The following is a 19,807-nucleotide window of genomic DNA, read 5'->3' on the forward strand; positions in this document are numbered from 1 at the left end:
TCATCATCTGTAAGTGCTGTGACATTGGCACTTGATTTGTCCCCCTTAGCTTCAGATTCTTGATCTGTAAAATGAGGCTTATAATTGTATTCTCCTAATTGGGCTGGAAGAAGAATTAAACAAGGTTTTGTAGCAAAGATCTTGGCCCAGAGTAAGTGCTTCAGAGGTCTTATTACTATTCCTGCCGCAGCTATTGTTCTGATTATTAATATTATTCCAACAGCAAAACTTATCGGAAGAAGTTACCTTGAGGTCTGTGTTGGGAAAGATCTGTAGGTGTGATCTGGAGGCAGAAAACTGTGATCATTAGTGATCTCTGTCTTGGGAATGTGTTAGAGGGAGTGATGACCATGGAGGCCAGAACGGCCATCCTAACTTTAAGGGGAGCCTGAGTTCTTTGCCTTTCTCCCCCACTTCTCAGCAAGAAGATGCTCCCACATGTATGGAGAATAAACTGGAGTGTTAATGAACATATTCTGCAGCCACCACCACAGTGTTGGCTCCCAGATGTTTTTAGTGCCAGAGGATAAATGGTCTCTTCTTCTCTGAGGCTACTGCTATCATTTCCATGAGACCAGACACAAGATCAGAAGGCCAGCCAAGATCAAATGGTACTAGAAGACTGTAGAGGATAGAATTGGAAGCCCAGACTTGACCCGTGGGCTCCTTCTTTCTATGTGGTTGGACAATGGGAAGTCACCCCCACCCTTAGAAAGCCAAGTGGACCCAGTAGCAGCAGACATAGATGCAAGGGAAACAAAAGTGAGTAGTATGACCTGATTATTTGCAAAGGTCTAGTTCAGCTCTTCATGGCTAGAGATTTGGGGCTGGAGCTCTAAATAGTAGAAAAGTGTGTTCATGTAATGTAATGTGCCATGCATCATTAAGGATTCAAGAGCTTAGGCAGAAGGCCACTAGGTAGATATGCAGAGGGGTAAGACCCAAGCCAGCCCCCTTGATAGAAAGGCTTGCCCTGAAGCTCCATTGCTCCTCTCACCCTGTGTTCTGTTCACCAAGTGCTAGTCCTAAACTTGGCATTTACCAGGAACCCTTATCGGCAAACTGGTGGTCCAGTGTGGCTTGTGACCTCATGTGACTCTCCCTTGTGTCAGACATAGTGTGTGGATTTTCTCTCTCTCACAGTCTTCACTGTGGGGCCTCAGAAAAGACTCCTGAGTTTTTTACTCAGTTTATTTCCTTCTCCAGGAGGACTAGACTGTCCTCTCCCACTGAGAAGCCCACCATCACAATATCTGAAGGCAGCCTGGAAGGCAGAGGTACTCCTCAGTGTGGTCACAGGACTGACGGCAAGTGGAGGGAGGCTGCTGGATCTCAAGTTTGAGCTTCCTATGCAGGCTGATGTTACGTGTTTATCTGTTTTTATTTCTACTCTTTTTGCCCTTTTCTGCCCATCTAGCTCTTCCCACTAGTTGTAAATGGAGTTCATGGCTTTGTTCTACCTCTGTGGACCAGTGGAGTTTAATTAAGGCTCCAGTTCAATTTAAGGCACAAAGCTGCCTACCATCTAGGGATCTCTGAAGAGAACTGGAACCTTAACCCCATTTAAAATGTATCCTGCAGACAGGTCCAGTTCATCCAAAATCACCTCCTGCCTGATGCTTTAGTCATTAATTATTGGAAAGTAACTGACATATCAATGACAGACAGTGATAAAACCCTTTCCTTGTTAGAGCCACCTTACCAGAAAAGTCACCTGACTTGACTCCCAGCTCAGTCAAGGCCAAATGCTGCCTCACCCTTTAGGAAATTCATCATCTACCAACTTGTTTAATGTTGAACCATCACTGACATAGTTTTATCTCTCTGAGAGCTTGATAGGATTTATGAGATCTCCCCCTGCCCCCAAAGCTTAGGAAAACAGAACCCAAGGAGACATAATCCCCTCAGGATCAGTGGCACTGATGCCATGAGGGCAGTGCATGTGCCCCAGCCATGCTCCCCTAAAAGTGCAAACTGTGCCTTTGAGGTGACCACACAGTTCAGGAATGATGCCCCTTCCCCATAGAATTACAGAAGACTGCAAGGTAATCAAACTGTGTTCAGAGCCCTGTGCATCTGTAGGCTGATATTCAGTCCCTCTGCAGCCCTTCCCTTGGAAAATCTGGGGAAAAGGAGTCTGGGAGGTGGTAGGTAACAAGCATTTCCTTTGGAGGAGTTCTTGCACCCACGTACAAATGGCTACATACAGATTTTGTGTTTTGATTCAACTCCTTGAACATACCAAGGGCTCTTGCACCTCACTGCTTTTTCCCTTCTTCCCTGTGCCTGGAGTGTTTCTTCCTCAAAGATCAAAATGATGGGCAGCCCCGGTGGCCCAGTGATTTAGCGCCACCTTCAGCCCGGGGTGTGATCCTGGAGACCCGGGGTTCGAGTCCCATGTCGGGATCCCTGGATGGAGCCTGCTTCTCCCTCTGCCTGTGTCTCTGCCTCTCTCTCTCTCTCTCTCTCTCTCATAAATAAAATCTTTATAAAAAAAAAAAAGATCAAAATGGTGTGTGCTTTCTTTTCCTCCAAAGCTGGACTCACATGTCACCACATCAGTGCTGCCTTCCTTCTCCAGCCACACTATTGAAACTTCCAGCTCCTTTCCTAACCCCTATATTTCTCATCTCCTATTGCCTTAGCCTTATAGCTATCTGACACACCACATGTGTTCCTTATTTATCGTGTTTCTGTTAATCTCCATGAGCTCGAGCTCCACATGGGCACAGACTTTGGTCTGTTTCATCACTGCTGTGCTCCCAGCAGTTAGAACAGTGTGCCCTGCACGGAGTATGTGATCACATGGTAAATTAATTCCACTTACAGAAATACTGTAGTCGAAGCAAGGGATCCACTGAGAGGCTAAAGAGGAGCTGAGAGCTGAAATGCAACCATGAAGTCGAAAACACATCCCAGGAGCGGGGGCAACTTGGAGGGAGAGCTGACCTAGCTCTGAATAAAGCTCATACTACCAAGGCTTCTCCTTGGTCCCTGTGTCCCCCTGTGTCTGATTTCTGCATAAGCTGATGGGGATATTTTAGAGAGAAGAGAAAGCAGTGTCTCCTAAGCTCTGAACCAGAGCTTGATCTGCCTAGATGCACTTGAAGCTGAAAGGTAGGCATCCTGCTTTTTATGCGCTCATTCCTCCTGGTACCAAGTGTTCTGGTCCTAAGGGCCAGACATGTTTTTAATCTTGAAAATGTGAAAATTTGGCTTCCCTTGCCAAGTAGTTGTATAAAAAAAAGAGAGATGGAATAATGTATGTGAATAAGCTTTTTCAGAAAAATCAAAGAGAACTCCAAATTGTGAGGCATTCTCATCATTTTCCTAAGACTGAACCATCCTTTCTCCCTTCTGCAAGCTGCACTTAGCTGCACTTACTGTGGCCAGGAGGGAATCCAAGAAGCTGCCAGAAAAGACAGTGCCTGTGGAAAAGGACGTGCTAAGATGCAGGCTTGTTCCTGCGAAGGATTCATCCAGTCCACTCAGCTGTTCAATATAGTGGATATTGGAAGGATTTTCTGTAAGGCAAAAATGGAAAAAAAAGAAAGGCAGGCAGACAAGCTTAAGAATGCAGGAGTGCCATACAAGGCAGGCCAAGGGGTGATCACTGATCAAAGAATTTGACGTCTATTCTGGGGTCAATGTGGGATCTGCCCTTACTTTAGTCTGTCTATCTATCTATCTATCATCTATATTTTTTATTTCCAAGTATCTTCCTCCCCTAAAGACATGTATCCTTCTTGGCTACCTTCATAATCAAGGGTATACCTTCAAGCCCATCTCCTCCAAATAAGTGTCCCCAGTGTCACCTTTGTATAATTTATCTCTCAGACCAGGGCACTTTTGGAAATAAAAAGGTGTACTCTCAATAACTGCACTGACAGGGAGGCCTGGGTGGCTCAGTAGTTGAGCGTCTGCCTTGGGCTCAGGGTGTGATCCCGGTCCAGGGATCGAGTCCTGCATCGGGCTCCCTGCAGGGAGCCTGCTTCTCCCTCTGCCTATGTCTCTGCCTCTTTCTGTGTCTCCTATGAAAAAATAAATAAAATCTTTTTAAAAAAATAACTGCACTGGGGAAACAGGCATAAATAGGAACGTATGATCCCCCCAGTTACAGACATTTTTCATAATACCATGCCATAGATACCTCGGTATTTACTTGGGTTTTTAGAGTTGTCTGGGTCCAGAATGAGTTAAAGCAGTACCTCTCAAAAGCTTAATGTGTATACGAATCACCCAGGGATCTTGTTATAACACAGATTTTGATTAACTGGGTCTAGGGGTAAGAATGGGATTCTAGGTACCCAAGAAGCTTCCAGATGCTATTGATGCTGCTGACTCTTCGACTACACTTTAAGTAGCAGGGCTTAGAGAATCCTCTGAACTGGGGCCCATGTAGCAGTAGTCAAATTAACCATTAGCACATCTTTACTTATCCCAGATTGCAACTCAGATCCCTGGAAGAAGCCTCTGAAGGGAATGGAATTGGTCATTGTTGCAAATACAAATAGAAGCACTGATTGCCTTTGTTCCAAGATTATTGTTTCAAAAATGTTTAAATTGAAAATAGTATTGGAAGATAGAAATAATATCTCTCACCAGAGCAAAGGGAATCATGCTTACTGCCCATTATAAAAGCTTCTGGTTCCTGAAGCCTGGGGTTCCTCTCCTCTAAAGCAATCCATGGTGGGTACAGGTATCATTTGGCCTTTTTCATGTCATCCTGTGGGAACTGGCCTTGAGCAAGCAGCACAAAATTGATGATACTCTGGCTATGGCCATTGCTTTGAGTAATAAACTGCTTTTTTAATCTCTGATGGAGTGGTCTTGTGTCTTCTGCCAATATCCATGAAAATGTGGCAGGTTAACTTACTGGTTTACAAGTAGCATAAGATCTTACTTACATCCTTCACAGTTCTTGACAGTCCTATTATAGATCAAACCAAATCTACTGAGCGTGATGCAGAATACATTCCTAACTAAGACTGGATTTTTCCTAATTCTTTAAGTCACTCCATGTTTTTATAAAAGATGAGCAATAATACATGACCATATCAACCCACATTTTTTATGCACATATATTTTTTTTCTCCTTGCATTGCCAACCCTCAGCACGCACACATACCCCAAGAGCCCTTGTCCAAATCTTACTGTGTCATCTTAAAATATTGGCCTCCACTTTCCTAGACATTTTCCTGCAGGCCACTGTACATTCTGTACTAAAGTGCTAGAGTTCAGACTTGCAGCTCTCATGTCATTGTGACCCTTTCCAGCCAGCCAAAGAACAAAAGCTGCATGAGCTGGCAGGTGATTTGTTAGACTAATTTGACAAGGGTTGCCTGGTGCCAGCAAGTCGTTACTTGAACAAAGCTCTAAGTCCCTGGAGAGTGACCAGATGTACTTTGGAGCTAGTGAGAAGCTGGCCGTTCCCCTCCTAAGCACTCCAACTTACATCATAGTCTTCTAATCAATGTCCTTAGTGTATATACACCTTGGCTTAAACATGATTAAAAGGACAGAAAAAAAAAAGATACAAGTAAAAATGGCTGTCTCAGGTTCTAATCTGTGTAAAAGATTCCTCTTTTTCCTATCTTCCCCTTTTCTTAACAATTATTGTCAGTATTAAATCCTGGTGTCCCCTATTGCCTCCCAAACATATCCCCAAATGCACACAGACACCTTCCCTGCCTTCCCCAGCCTTTCTTCTACTCCCAGAGCTCCTCACATCTAAGAAAGTCTCATACATGTGCATTTTCCATATGGTGTTGGTGAGAGATAACAGCTTATTCTGGTATTTCTGCATGGGGTATTTCCATTTTAGAAGAGCACCACTCAGAGCCAGGATTAAGATGACATAAGGGAGATATCTGGAACATAAAGTTTAAGGACCCCAGGGGTGGGTGCCTCCTTAACATCTGCATCCTGAGTGCCTCATTTGTGTCTCCCTAATCCCAGTCTTGGTATTAGTACAGGAAAGGACCTGCTTGGTTTAGAGACCCATGATTAGTAGGTAAATGAGTATAGGGAGATCCTTCCTAGCAGTCCTCATACCCAGGGCCCATCCCATAGAAGATTTCCTCCAAACAAGGCTGAGCCAGTTGCTGGTCTCCCTCTCCTGATAACTGAACAGGAGGAGAAGGTAGATACTATTCCTGCACCCTGACACCCAGATATAACAGGCTCTGCTTGATGATGTCACCAGTTAGATAAAAGCCCAATGTGATGTCCAGTCAAATACTTAATGCTTCTCTGGTTCCCTCTCTAGTTCCTCAGTTCTTTGACTGTAGATTCTAAAAGGAAATCTGGGACATCGATTATGGATAACAACAATTTCTCCTTTGCATTTTGTCCTTGAAACTCAACTTACTCAGTTCAGTGAGGATGGGGATTCTTCGGTATTTGGATTTCCCAGGAAATCTGAAGGTCTCTGAAGTCCCTTCTGTGGACACAGACAACAGAGATGAAAAGAGATTGATAAATGCAAACAAAGTATCTTAGAAAACTTGGCAATGACATAGAAGCACACCATGTAACCTGGAGCTTTATCTTAACAAAGTTATTCTTATGTCCAAACCCGTTTCTTTCCCTATATTTAGGGGAAACAATTGGGGCCTCCTTAGCATCTCCTTTTGCGAAGTGATTTTTGTGTTTTAAATGGCACTTCAAGTGAATTACAAAAAAGGCAAAGCTCACCCAGTGGTTGCTTATTGACCACATAAGTAAAATATGATTCTTCTCTGTGGAATGGTAGTGTTGGGTGATGGCTCAGGCAAGCTGTGCCCAAATCCACATCCATTTGCTTGGAGAACTTTCAGGAAACCATGAATAAATAGGTGGTGCTCCTCAACCAGTGCTTTTGGAGACACCGCAGCTGGTTTCTGGCCCCTAGTGCTTTAGGGTTCTTTGGGATGCTCTCTGGGTACTGTTCACATCTTCTTTCTTCTTCGTTAGACCTGGCTGCCTCCCATCCCTAGTTGGCTTGCTTCAATCCCCAATGCTTTGGGAGTTCCTTAAAGATGGGCAGGGTGTCACTTGGAACCTCTGAGCTTTGCTTTCAGTTTACAGACAGATTTCCCTCGGGCTTGAGAATGTGAGGCTCTTCACTTTCCTCTGTGAGTCTCGACTCCATCCACCAGACAATGATGCACAGCTCCAGCCTGACACACAGTTTTACCATGTAGGGAATTATGGACAAATTCAAAACTGGGAGAAACACCAGAGTTTTGGTCTCTAAGCCAAAAAAAATATAAAGAATGAAAAGGGAAGAGAGAAATGGGGAACTGGCATCTACTTAAAAAAGAAACACACATACAATGTTCTCATCAGATGTGATGCTTTAAAACTGTTGGTTGCCTTTCTTGAACCTTCCTGAGAATGCTATATAACAGGGACACACTACTGTGAAAGGTAAAAATTCTATTTATAATTAAAATTCCCTGCTGCCTTTGAAGAGGGTCTGCTGTTTACGGCACCAGGCACACAGGACGGGTGGGAATGAGATGGGGAGCGAACGGAGATGAGCATGGTGGTAAGACAGGCTGATAGGCAACCTGTCCCACTGAGACAGGGACAGGAGAAGAGAAACAACCCAGAGGGAAATTTTTTTCAGAGGGAATACTGCATACTACAATATTTACCAGCTCCTCCATCTCCCTGAGACTTTCAGTAAAAGAGGCACTTCTTGTTAATGCAGAGTAGAGCTGAATATATTTCTGAGAACTGCTAAAATTCTGAGTCATGCTCCAAGGTAGATTGAGGGTGAAACTCCACAGGAAGTTCCCAACCTATCTGGTTTATAGCTAGAACTGGCAAGGGCCTTAGGAATTTAGCAAACCCTCCAGCTTCAGGTGGGAAAGTGGAAGATGAGAGGGCTAACTTTGCTCACACAGCTATGTAAGTGGAAGGCTTACATCATGGTTAGAGATCAGATATTCTAACTCATTGGTAAATCTTATTTGTAATGAGATCTGAATACATTCAAACTTTTTTCCCTTAAAAAAAGTCTCTGGGATTTCCATAATGCAGAAAGATTGGCGGAACTAAGATTTCCTTTATTCTCAGAACTGTGTAAGATGCTTTCTCTGCTCTCTGTACCTTTCCTTCTTCTTCCTCTGCCAATATTTTAAAGAGAGTCTATTCCATGTTAGGACTGTAAAGAGTCCCTGCTCCAATGACATTCTACATGCTACGAATATAAAATATTTCCAGATAGTGACAAGTAGTGTGGAAAACTAACTTTTAGGGACCAGTGATTGGTGAGGAAAGGTGACTTTAGATAGAGTCTGAAAAGAGGCCTCTCTGATGTTGGAATGGAGTCCTGAGGGTTGAAAAGCCACCCAGGCAGAGGGGATAGGATAAGAAATCCAAAGAAGGAAAAAGCCAGTATAAACAGGACTAAGTAGGAGAATATTCAAACACCCTACTGGCCTGAAAGATGCTATGTGATTTTCCTATAAATGTCACAGGTCACATAGAATTTAAAGTAGGGAAATGACATTACAAAACATTTTTAAAAGATCCCTCTGGCTGCTATGACAGTAGAAACTATAGAGATATCAGAATTTTACTACAGTCATATCAAATCTGTGAATTCAGTATATAGAGGCAGATACTTTGATATCACATGTTCTTCTTGGGTGCAAAAATATGCATATCAGTTGAAATAAATGCTTTGGACACCAGCTGAAGGACAACAATGGAATTTCTGCCTTAATTCTATCTTGTATTGTAGAGCAATAGTTAATTTGAATATGTGTCAGATCATAGCCTGGGTATATTTTACTAGTGTCAATATTTTTGCTGCCTAATAGTACACAGTATTATACCTGAAATATTCCAGTCTGGCAGGGTGCTATTACAAAAGATTGCTTAATTGTAGATTACTACTGTACATTTAAATTTCAGTAGCATATTAAGTTGTCAGACTTAATTACCGTTATATGTTTAGATTATGCCACAGATTATTTAGTTCAGTACCTAGGTTTGCCAACCTGTTCTCCTTGTGATGCGACAGGGCAGCAATTAGAGCGTCACTGGAAACCCTAAAGTTTCCCATGGAAATGTCCAGAGGGATGGCATTTTTACTGATCTTTCAGAGAGTCCTCATTCTGCTGTCCCCAACCCCTAACATCCCTTGATGCCTTGGTGGTCCATGATGGCCTTTGTATGTAAATTTATCATGACTGCGAAATGTGGGAAAGCCCACTGATCCCACAAAAGTCTCATCAGATATTCTAGGGCAATGTTTCTGATCTTGATACTATTGACATTTTTGGCCAAAAGGTTTGTTTGTTTGTTTGTTTGTTTTAAACCTGTGGGACTGTACTGTGCATTGTAAGATGTCTACCAGCATCTCTGGCCTCTACTCATTAGCTGCCAATAGTATGCCCTCAAGTTGTGACAACCAAAACTGTCTCCAGACTTTGTCAGATGGCCTCTGGGGGCAAAACTGCCCCTGGTTGAAAACCAGTGTCCTAGAGGAAGGGAAAGTGAACTGCCCATTGGCTAGTCTGATGCCGGTGCCCAGCATGCAAGATGTTCTCTGGCTCCTAGCAGAATTTCCCAGTCCTTTATACTGACAATTCTTGGATATGTGTATTCCCATTTCCACATTTTAAGGATGGTGCAAGAGCAGTATTAACATGAAATGGGAAGAATGGTTAAGAGAACCAAACAGGCCTCTCTGAGGATTTGGAATTTCTATATATAAACTCCAGGTAGATTCCTATAATGCCAGAGTGATTGATAAAATTTCTGAGTAATGATACTTTGCTCTTCATAAGTGCTCATCTTGTAACTTTACTGAGGCTATGGCACCAGATAAGTAGACGCAATGACCTTCATTAGGTGGCACAGTAGAGCTTGACTGGATCTACATTTCCTGGTTACACAAATGGGTATGATGACATCCATAAAAGAAATGGTACCAAACCTGCACAATACATTTTTCTTTAAACTTTCCCTTTTATCTTTGGGGAAAGCACCTACTTATACTTCATAATGATTGAAATACTTTGATAGTCCTTCATTTTCTTCTGCCTCCTTTCAAAACCTTTCTCCCCCTCTACCTCCTTCTACCAATTCGTCTTTCTCCTTTGAGGGCAACCTTCCAGCCTGTAACAGAGTACATGGTGCATCATACAAAATCAATATAATTTTGTTGAATTAATGAATAAGTGAAAGGATGAAAATCACTAGATATAAAGAAAATCAGAATTATATTCACAGGTTTCTATCTTTCTAGCCTATATAATATGTGAGACTTAAATAAAGCTAGTAATAGGAAGACAAGTCACTCAGATGATTAACTAGATGGTCAGTCAGTGTCAGTTCATCCCAGACTTAGGTTACATGGGCATTTTCATTTTTTTAATAATAACATATAATTATTGAACAGCTACTTGTTGCTAGTACTATGCCTGGTGCTATGTATCATATAGAATTTTTTATTACATTTTTTATTTAAATTCAATTTGCCAACATATAATATCCAGTGCTTATCCCATCAAGTGCCCTCTTCAGTGCCAGTCACCCAGTTACCCCATCCTCCCACCCACCTCCCCTTCTGCAACACTTTGTTTCCCAGAGTTAGGAATCTCTCATGGTTTGTCTCCCTCTCTAATTTTTCTTACTCAGTTCCCCTCCTTTCCCTTATTATCCCTATCACTATTTCTTTTTTTTTTAAGATTTTATTTATCTATTCATGAGAGACACAGAAGAGGCAGAGGCATAGGCAGAGGGAGAAGCAGGTTCCTTGCAGGGAGCTCGGTGTGGGATTCGATCCTGGACCCCAGGATCATTCCCTGAACTGAAGGCAGACGCTCAACCACTGAGCCACCTAGGTGTCCCACCCTTCACTATTTCTTATATTCCACATATGAGTGAAACCATATGATGGTTGTCCTTTTCCAATTGACTTATTTCACTTGTATATTGATGATATTGCCTATTAAGTGAATACTTCCTCTCTGTCTAATCACAGAGAATTGTAAGCATGGTGTACACACACACACACACACACACACACACAATTACTCTCACATGTACCACACACAGATCTTGTGTAAATTTGAGTGATTCTAATTGCAAGGCTGAAGATTTATGTGCACAATACAACAGCATTTTTAGATTTTCTTAGCAGTGATATGGCTTAGTCTGGAATACTTTGATATTCATAAAGTGCTTGGTTACTAGTCTGCTTTGCAAAACATCCTGAAACTCTGAATGCCGAGTCAGCTTTTGATGCTTAGTGAGGGTGTCTCAAATAGGTGGTTCAGTTCACCTACCAAAGATTAGGTTAGATTATTTATTTAGTCCTTTGGCATAAGAATCTTCTATTTTTCTTTTTTTTTTAATTTATTTTTTATTGGTGTTCAATTTACTAACATACAGAATAACCCCCAGTGCCCGTCACCCATTCACTCCCACCCCCCGCCCTCCTCCCCTTCTACCACCCCTAGTTTGTTTCCCAGAGTTAGCAGTCTTTACGTTCTGTCTCCCTTTCTGATATTTCCCACACATTTCTTCCCCCTTCCTTTATAAGAATCTTCTATTTTTCTACCTAGCAATAGTGCTCTAGGAGTCAGAGAGCATTCTTTTAGTTTCCTAATTTGATTCTGAACATTTTTATCCACAACCATAATCACAAAAGCCTTGCCATGTCTGTAATGTCTGACTGCTCCAAGTTCCATGCACAGAATAGCTGTGCTCAGCAGATGCATGGCCAGAAGACTGAGTTCTTGATACTGATACAAGAATTAACATCCTTGAGGGAAATGGGCTGGGTCAAGGGGACCCCAACCATGATCTACTTTTATTTTTTGACTTGAAAATCTGTTTTAGATACAGAAAATTCTTCAGTAATAGTACTTTCATGTTAGGTTGGGTGTCTAGTAGTCAATTTTAGAAACAGATTAATAGATAAGCCTTTCTCTATTTGGGGCAAAAGGGAAACTACAGTTTTTATTGATCATTTACCTCAAATACTTGGATATGGTTAAATATATGGGAACTCTACAAATGTATGGGAATTAACCTCAAACACTTGGTATAATGAAATGAACTTGGATATGGTGAAATGTATGGGAAGTCCAGGTACTGGCTCATTTGCTTCAATTCATTAAGTATGTGGTAAACATCTAAGTGACCATAACTGCCCTAGGCACTAAGAGGACTACAAAGGAGGAAAAGACTTGATTCCCATCCTGAGTAGCTCCTGCTTCTCATAATCTCTTTCCAATCTGAAGCTTCAATATGACATTTTTAGAATATAGAAGTTGGAAGAGAACTTAGAAATAATCTTCTAAAATTCATAATTTGAAAACATCATAACGGAATAAAAGAGAATTATACCTCATTCTCTGAAACATAAAACTATGAATAGTAATGGGACATCTCTAAGATCTAATGAAGACTGATAGTACTACTACTAAATATTATTAATTATAATAATATGCCAATTTCTCTCTTAACTAATAATAAATCAATAACAAAAACATCCTTAAAATTCAGTGATTTTTCTTAAGATGGGTAAACAGTGTTACATGCATTCCACTTAGAAGGTAGAAATAGCTTTCATTTGACTTAGGATTCCCAAGGACTTAACTGTTACATCTATTACAGAATTCTCAGAGTTGGGAGGGGCCTTCAAGGATATCTGACCCAATTTTCCTTCTCCTCATGATCAGAGTACTTCAGAGAGGAGTTAATTCTCTTTTCTTATTCCATTCTCTCTAGCCTCCTCCTATCAGGGAATTGTTCTTACGTGATTCTTCAGGTGTCTGGGAAGAGCAGCTAATCCTCAGTGATCCAATGTTGAGGGTAGCCATGATGGTCTCTGTGTCTACCAAAGCCGGGTTGCTTGATGCCTTGGATGAGGAGGATAAAACAGCACACATGGAACATTCCTCTATGTTGGCTGCATGGAGGTCTTCAGGAAAAAGTGCAGATCCCTAATAAGAGAAAACCCAGTAGAGGAGGGACTTCTCAGATAGAGGGATTTTTGAGTGAAAGCCTCTCCAGCCCCCACTGACTTGGTTTTAAGACTAAGTACCTGATATCTGAACATACTTAGCTTCTTTGATCACTGATCATTAATCATTAATATCTTACTGTGGATAAATTTCATAGACTCTTTCCTAACAGCAAGTCTGGATGAGCCAAAGGAGGGTAAAGAGGGAGAAGCGTACATCCATTCAGATGATTTAAGTGGAGGAAGCAAAATAGGGATAATAGCAGGGGTAACAAAAAACATCCAGAGAATGAGGAAGTTATGGATCTAAAGGCAAATTTTGCATCCTCACAATTTTGCTTGCAGCTGGTCTTTCCTATATTCTCTGAATTAGCTAACATAGTGGTGGTTTCTTCTTTTCCAATTTGGTGGAGAAATAGGATTAGATCTGGTCCTGCCTTCAGGTAGTTTAGACTTTAATACTGGTAATTCCTAACACTAGCTTGATCGAGAGATTTCTGCTCCTTTTCCCAGCTTCCTTTCTATGGTCTAAAGTAAGGGTCTAGTGCAGAGTACTTTATGATGGCTTTTTAAAAAGCAAATGAAATTTGTTCCTTCAGAGAACCATTTTTGAAATTTGAACTATGTTACATATTGCCAGCCATTATTTCATGAAAGAAATTACATGCTTTGGGGGCATTTCATACTGCACATACTTTTTTTTTAATACAGGGAAAGAGTGGCACACAATGGCACACGGGCTTATAAAGGTTCAGAGCAAATACAATTACAACCAAAATGCCACATATTCATAATGGATCCATTTCTCAGAAGTGGAAACCTAATTCCTCCTTCTTATACATCTATCGAGGACCCTGTGACATTATGTTTTCCATAAATGATGTATTTTCAGAAAAGACAAGATAGAGCACAAAGGCTTGCTAGTTTAACTACAGACATTAAGTCAGAATAAGACTCAGAAAAGTGGAGAAACTCTTATTTATATATTTATTTATATAAAGACCATAAAATATGATTATAAACATAAAATGTATAAGCTCCTGGGCATGAACTCAGGACCCGCAATGGCTAGGTTTAGATATTCGTTCTGCTACTTATCTTCATGTTCATTTGGACAGGTTACCTACTCTCTCCATGTCCAAAGGTCAACACCTTTAAAATCTATCCCATCAGATTCTTGTGAGGATTAAATGAGTTAAAGTTAATATATATAAAATGCATAGAAATGTTTTTGATACTAGTAAGCACTATATAGCTACAAGCCATTGTTTTATTATTATTAATGCTAGTGCCATTAGTTTTATCATCATAATAAATAATCACTATCTCGTATGTGATACTTACAGATAGAATGTATATTTGGGGAAAATTTCGGAGAAATAGCCATTCTCTCTTCAGGTATTCGAGGGACCCAATGAACACAATATCCTTCAGCTCCTGCCGCATATAGCTGCTAGCTCTCAAGGGCATTACAAAATTCCGAAGCCCTATCAGTGTTGACTGGGCATCTCCAAAGATGCATGCTATGACGTGGTTCCGAAACTCATGTTTTGACTTGTCCATTCGTTTCTAAGCATAAACATGCAGAATCTGGTCAGTTTTAGAAACAAGCTGAGAATGTCTCAAACAGGACTCATCCTTCCCCTCATCCCAACTCTCTTCCAGGTACATCGATAGGAGGACTTTCATTAAGGATTAGGAAATTCTGCAAACTGCTCATAAAGTGGAATTTATCTACCACAGGGCAATTATACTTTTTTTCCTTCAGTGGAGTTCCTCCTTATTCCACTTTTTAAAGTCTTTTATCAGCCTGGAGTGCATCAATTAAAACTCAGATCAATGTCATTTCTCAAGGTGTGAAACCATACAACCAAATGGGGAGCACATCTTTTATTTTATCATGTGGTTTTGACCTTGTATGTGCTATAGTTAAGATTCAATGAAAAATTAAACATTACAAATTTCATTGCTAAATTTATGTCTTCTAGTGAGCCCTAAAAATCACATCAAGTTGTACAATATGTTGTAGTTTTTGGTGGATTTTCAAACATATGAAGATATCTATTAGTTTGGAACATATGAAGTTTTCTTTTTATTGGCCCCAAATGGTTGAATATTGGCAATTTCATATGGTTCAAACTGACATACGAAACTCATTCAAAAGATGCTTTCCAGAGTTGAGGAAATTTGTTATACAAAGTACAGAAAAGAAATGAAAGGGTCACAAAAATTCCATTTGAACCCAAACATTCAAACATGTTGCGTACTACTATCAGCATCACCGACTATTAACATTTTCTCTATATCTCCAAGTTGAAAATAATCATATACATGAAAAATATTTAGTTTAGCTTTCCCCCACATTCACAGAGACTCTTAAGAATGATGAATGTAACTTAAAAAAAGAGGTGATGGGATGCCTGGGTGGCCCAGTGGTTTAGCGCCTTCCTTTGGCCCAGAGTGTGATCCTGGAGTCCCGGGATCGAGTCCCACATCAGGTTCCCTGCATGGAGCTTGCTTTTCTCTCTGCCTATGTCTCTGCTTCTCTCTGTGTGTCTCTCATGAATTAATAAATAAAATCTTTTTTAAAAAGAGGTGATAATCCTATAGGAAACTCATTTCAAGCCTTGGTCTGATTTTTTCAAGGGAATGAGTCAGTTCTTCTGTGATGGCTCTGGGATGGGCTAGAAAAAGCACTGGATCTGGAGGAAGACCTGATTCTGGATTGTGTTGTATGACTGTGAACAAGTTAGCTTACTCTGTGACACTCAGTTTCTTTAAGTTTAAATGGTTTAAAAAATAAAAGTTAATTCTGTGGTGGAAATGAAATAATATATTGAAAGTACAGTGTTCAACTCATTAGCTGTTGTTCAATACCTATTAACCAACTCTGAATCTTATTGAATTCCTAGAGTTTCAGAGGAGGAACTCTTGGAAGCTGGTAGAGAACAAGTTAAATGCATTTAAAAGCACCTCATGTATAAGTGTGTTCTACATTCCTCGGCATATGAAGACTCAGAATACTTCAAATGGATGTATCATCCTCTCTTATGCCCATCTTTAGCTGGGTTAAATGACAAGCTTCTGTGAAACAGGGGCTGATAAAATCTAATAAGATAAATAAGTAACATCTGACTTCTCCAAAATTAGTTTGTCAAATTAGCATATACTAGGAAATACTCTCTTTTCAAAGGGAATTGCCCTGTGAGGGGAAATAAAGCTACTTGTCTGGAGAGCCTTCCTAAAGAGTGATGTGAATCGTAACCAAATCTATTAAATAATTGTCTCTAGCTAATCCGATTAGTTTTAACTTGAATAATGAAGCCTCTAACGGTATTTAATGTAACATGCCTGAAGTCCAACGATTGCTCTTCTGAGTAGAACTAAACAATTAGAAACAAGATACATGGCAAAGTGCATTAATGGGCACAGCTAGAGAGGCAATTTCTCCAAGAAACTGTGGCACAAAACTGTCTCCCAATTGAGAAAGATGGAGGCTTTTGGAGGAAGGGGAGGACGCACTATTTGTTCAAAGTAACTTAAATCGACCACTTTCACTTGACCCTTCTGCAAACTAAACCAAATTCAAAGCATCCCTGAATTCCACAATATGGACATTTCTCCTCTAGGGTCACAACTTTCAAAAGCCTTAGAATTTCTTAAACTAAACGCCCTTCTAAACTTATCAAAAGACTCACTTGGTGTTCTGAACTATATTCCATATCAAGTATCATAAAGGAGATATTTATCATAGTAACCTGTGTGCTTAAGAAATATGGTATAATAAAACATCTGTTATGTCTATTTCTTGGTCTTTTGGATGCCTCCATCTGCAACCAACTTCCCAACCTTTCTAACGACTTCCTTCCCACTGAAATGTTTAGCTTCCTGCTCAATGGAGTTTATTTTGCTTAGAAGAAGACATAATTGCTAAAATGGTGAATTTCAGCAGCAACTCTAGTAGTTTTCTAGTTATTACGACAGCTCTGACAATTTTATGCTTCTGATCAAATGATTGATCATGGTTTTATAAAAACTTATATATTGTCAGGACACAGGTACCAAGCCACAAAGAGTGAGTGACTGTGTGTGTGTATGTGCGTGTTTAGCAGAAAAAGTGAGCTGAATTACTTTTGGAAAGCAAGAAAAGACATTATTATCAATTAGTTATAGTTGAAAAAATTATGTAGGGTTCATACAACAAGTTATCACTTTTATTATATTACCAACTACTGTTTGCAAGGTAAATCCTGAGATTATGCTTGAGTTGCTAACTCTGGAAAATGAGAATAGATGGGGACCCAGAAACAGGTATCAGAGTCTGGATGAGGATACAGAATTTTTACATCTTAGTTGCTGGCATTTCAGGAAATTGAGTTAGTTCATTTCCTTGAGATAACAGAGACAGAGGCAGGATTCTCCTAATATTTATTAGGATTCATCCATGTGGTGCATCTAGGAGACACATTCTTGACTAATGTGTTAAGTATAAAGATAGCCAACTTTAAGAGAAACCACTATAGAAAATCCAAACAAAACCAATAATTAGGAAAATGTTTATTTACTCAAAAAAAAAAAAGAGAGAGAGAGAGAGAGAGAGAGAGAGAGAGAGAGGAAAGGTTTCAGAGTTCTTGTAAATGGCTTCCCTAGTGCATTTAAATTAATTAGGTTTACTAGAAAAACGGCAAAGTGTCAAGAGAACATTATTCTAAATAACTGACTCAGCTAAACTGTTAAGGTGGGGGGGAGAAGTAGTTGAACAATCTGATCTACTTGTTTCAAATCTCAGCATATTATCTACATAATCTTTGTCAAATGCCACATCTGTTACCCTGCATACTATTCATATGGCTGGTGAGGAAATGTGTTTTTCCTTTGAAACTCACAGTTTACAAAGAGAAATGGCAGATGCTTATAACTAGTGTAAGGATGTTATTTACCATAGCTATAGCTTTATTTTATTTGAGATTTGGTGCAACATCACCTACCAGAATCACATTGTCCAAAGGGGTTGCTCTGCACCAGTGAAACATGCCGCTGCTATCAAGCTGGTCAGAATCTTGTTCTGTTTCATACAGAAAAACCCTAAGTAGGGAGAATGGAGAGTTAGCTGAGAACATTTGTGGCACTGGTGTAACAAAATCAAGATGTCAAACTTAGAACCTTGAGCTCAAAGCTCAGAATAACCTTGGGCCTACAGAATAAAGATTCATGTCTGAGGGACACCAAGAGCTGAATGTCCAGAATGTATCACAATTGAAGATATACTGAAAACTTTGTGTGTGTGTGTGTGTTCACCTGCACATGTACATGTGCTTGTGTGAGCATTTAACAGACCTATCAATCTCTCCTTTTACCTTACATTATATGTGCCTTCAATGTATTTATTTTTGTTCTTAATTTTGCTACTTTGGCGATGCTACTATTGCTTGGGAGAAATCACAAAGGTGTTTTGGGCCCCTGAATATAGAATTTAAAAGTCTATGAGATTGAGTCATGAATGTATCTCTCTCCTTGGGTTGTTTTCCACCCCTCTCATTTCCATATCTTTTTGTATGAGTCCCTGTTGAAACATTCTTACTTATTACATGCATTTTGTATTCTTCGCAATTTCTATCACTGGCCTGCATTTGACTTTACTATAATCTTGGTTTAGGTCTTGGTAAAGCCCTCGACATGAACACTGCGGTTGGGCACAATGCTTGTCACATACTATATTCAAAGTATATTCAATCACCCAAAGGATTAGATGATCTTTGGAAAAAATCCTATCACATCTGAAGGAATGCAAATTTGCAAGATAGAGAAGAGAAGAAACCCTTCTGGAAGTGCAGAAAGTTTATAGTCTGAACCTATTTGGGTCGGGAGAATTAAAGCTTACTCTATAGAAACAACCTCAAAATTGCAGGGGCTGAACAGAACACAGGTTCTCTCACTCACACTACATATTTTCATCAGATGAACAGAGCTTTAGGGGTGCAGAGTCTGTACTATCTTAGAGTCACACACCTAGAACACACATCCTCCTTAGTCATTAAAGCAAGGGAAGAGCAAAGCCTGGGCTTTTAGCTGCCATGGCCAAAAGTGACACACATCATTTTTGCTCATATTTCATTGGCCAGATCTAGTCACATGGGTCCTCTTAATCTATGGGGTTGAGGAACATGGGAAGCAATTGAAATACTTAATGACCATTTCAGTCTCTGCCAGACTTTAAAGACCATTCCTTATTTTGTGGGTAAAAGTCAAAGAGCTAACAAATGGTAAAGCTGGCATTTGAATAGAATGCTAAGTTTGAGAATATTGATGCTCAGAGGATCCAATTTTCCTTTCCTTCTTTGGCAAATGGGCAGGTCAGATGGGGCCCAAGACTAGTTCTGACCAATGAAATGTGAGAAGGGATAGCTGATGAAGGGACAAGCTCCTGTGTGATTCTTCAAACACTCTCCTGACCCTCTATAGTGATGACCAGCCTAAGAACATGAGTGCCTTCGTGCCACAGAGTGCCCTGGTCTCATTGACCTGTGTCAGACATGTAATATGAAAAAGAAATACACCTTTGTTGTGCTAAGCCACTGAGATTTCATGGTTGTTACTACAGCATAAATCCATCCTATTCTGAAAGAAATGCCTACTCTAAAACAAACATAACACATGGAATATTAGCAACTGTAGAAGTCGTGAGGAAATGCTTTCTGCAGTCAAATGAAGTTTGAGGAAAATGTCCCCTCTTTGAGATTCACACCGCACTTCAGTGTTTGAAAGGTTCAGGAAAGTCTTACAAAAAAGAAATCCTTTAAAGTTTGTATAATGCAGTATTTCACACATTTACTT

The 19,807-nt window shown here is 40.2% G+C and overlaps 1 protein-coding gene across 6 annotated transcripts in view; it reads right to left on the reverse strand.

Annotated features, from left to right (window-relative positions):
* Window positions 1–19,807, reverse strand: part of KCNU1 (potassium calcium-activated channel subfamily U member 1) — a 146,513-nt gene that overhangs the window by 14,012 nt on the left and 112,694 nt on the right. For all 6 annotated transcript variants that reach the window (XR_004805809.2, XM_049095039.1, XM_049095038.1 and 3 more), the window contains 5 exons: window positions 17,962–18,058; window positions 14,318–14,542; window positions 12,767–12,953; window positions 6,371–6,442; window positions 3,385–3,524 (listed from right to left, as the gene is read on the reverse strand). Coding sequence is in view for 5 of the 6 variants with exons in the window: in XM_049095039.1 (XP_048950996.1) it covers window positions 3,385–3,524; window positions 6,371–6,442; window positions 12,767–12,953; window positions 14,318–14,542; window positions 17,962–18,058 (721 nt within the window). In the remaining variant the exon portion in view is untranslated. The remainder of the gene's footprint in view (window positions 1–3,384; window positions 3,525–6,370; window positions 6,443–12,766; window positions 12,954–14,317; window positions 14,543–17,961; window positions 18,059–19,807) is intronic.

Source organism: Canis lupus, chromosome 16 (assembly GCF_003254725.2).
Source record: "Canis lupus dingo isolate Sandy chromosome 16, ASM325472v2, whole genome shotgun sequence".
NCBI lineage: Eukaryota > Metazoa > Chordata > Mammalia > Carnivora > Canidae > Canis > Canis lupus.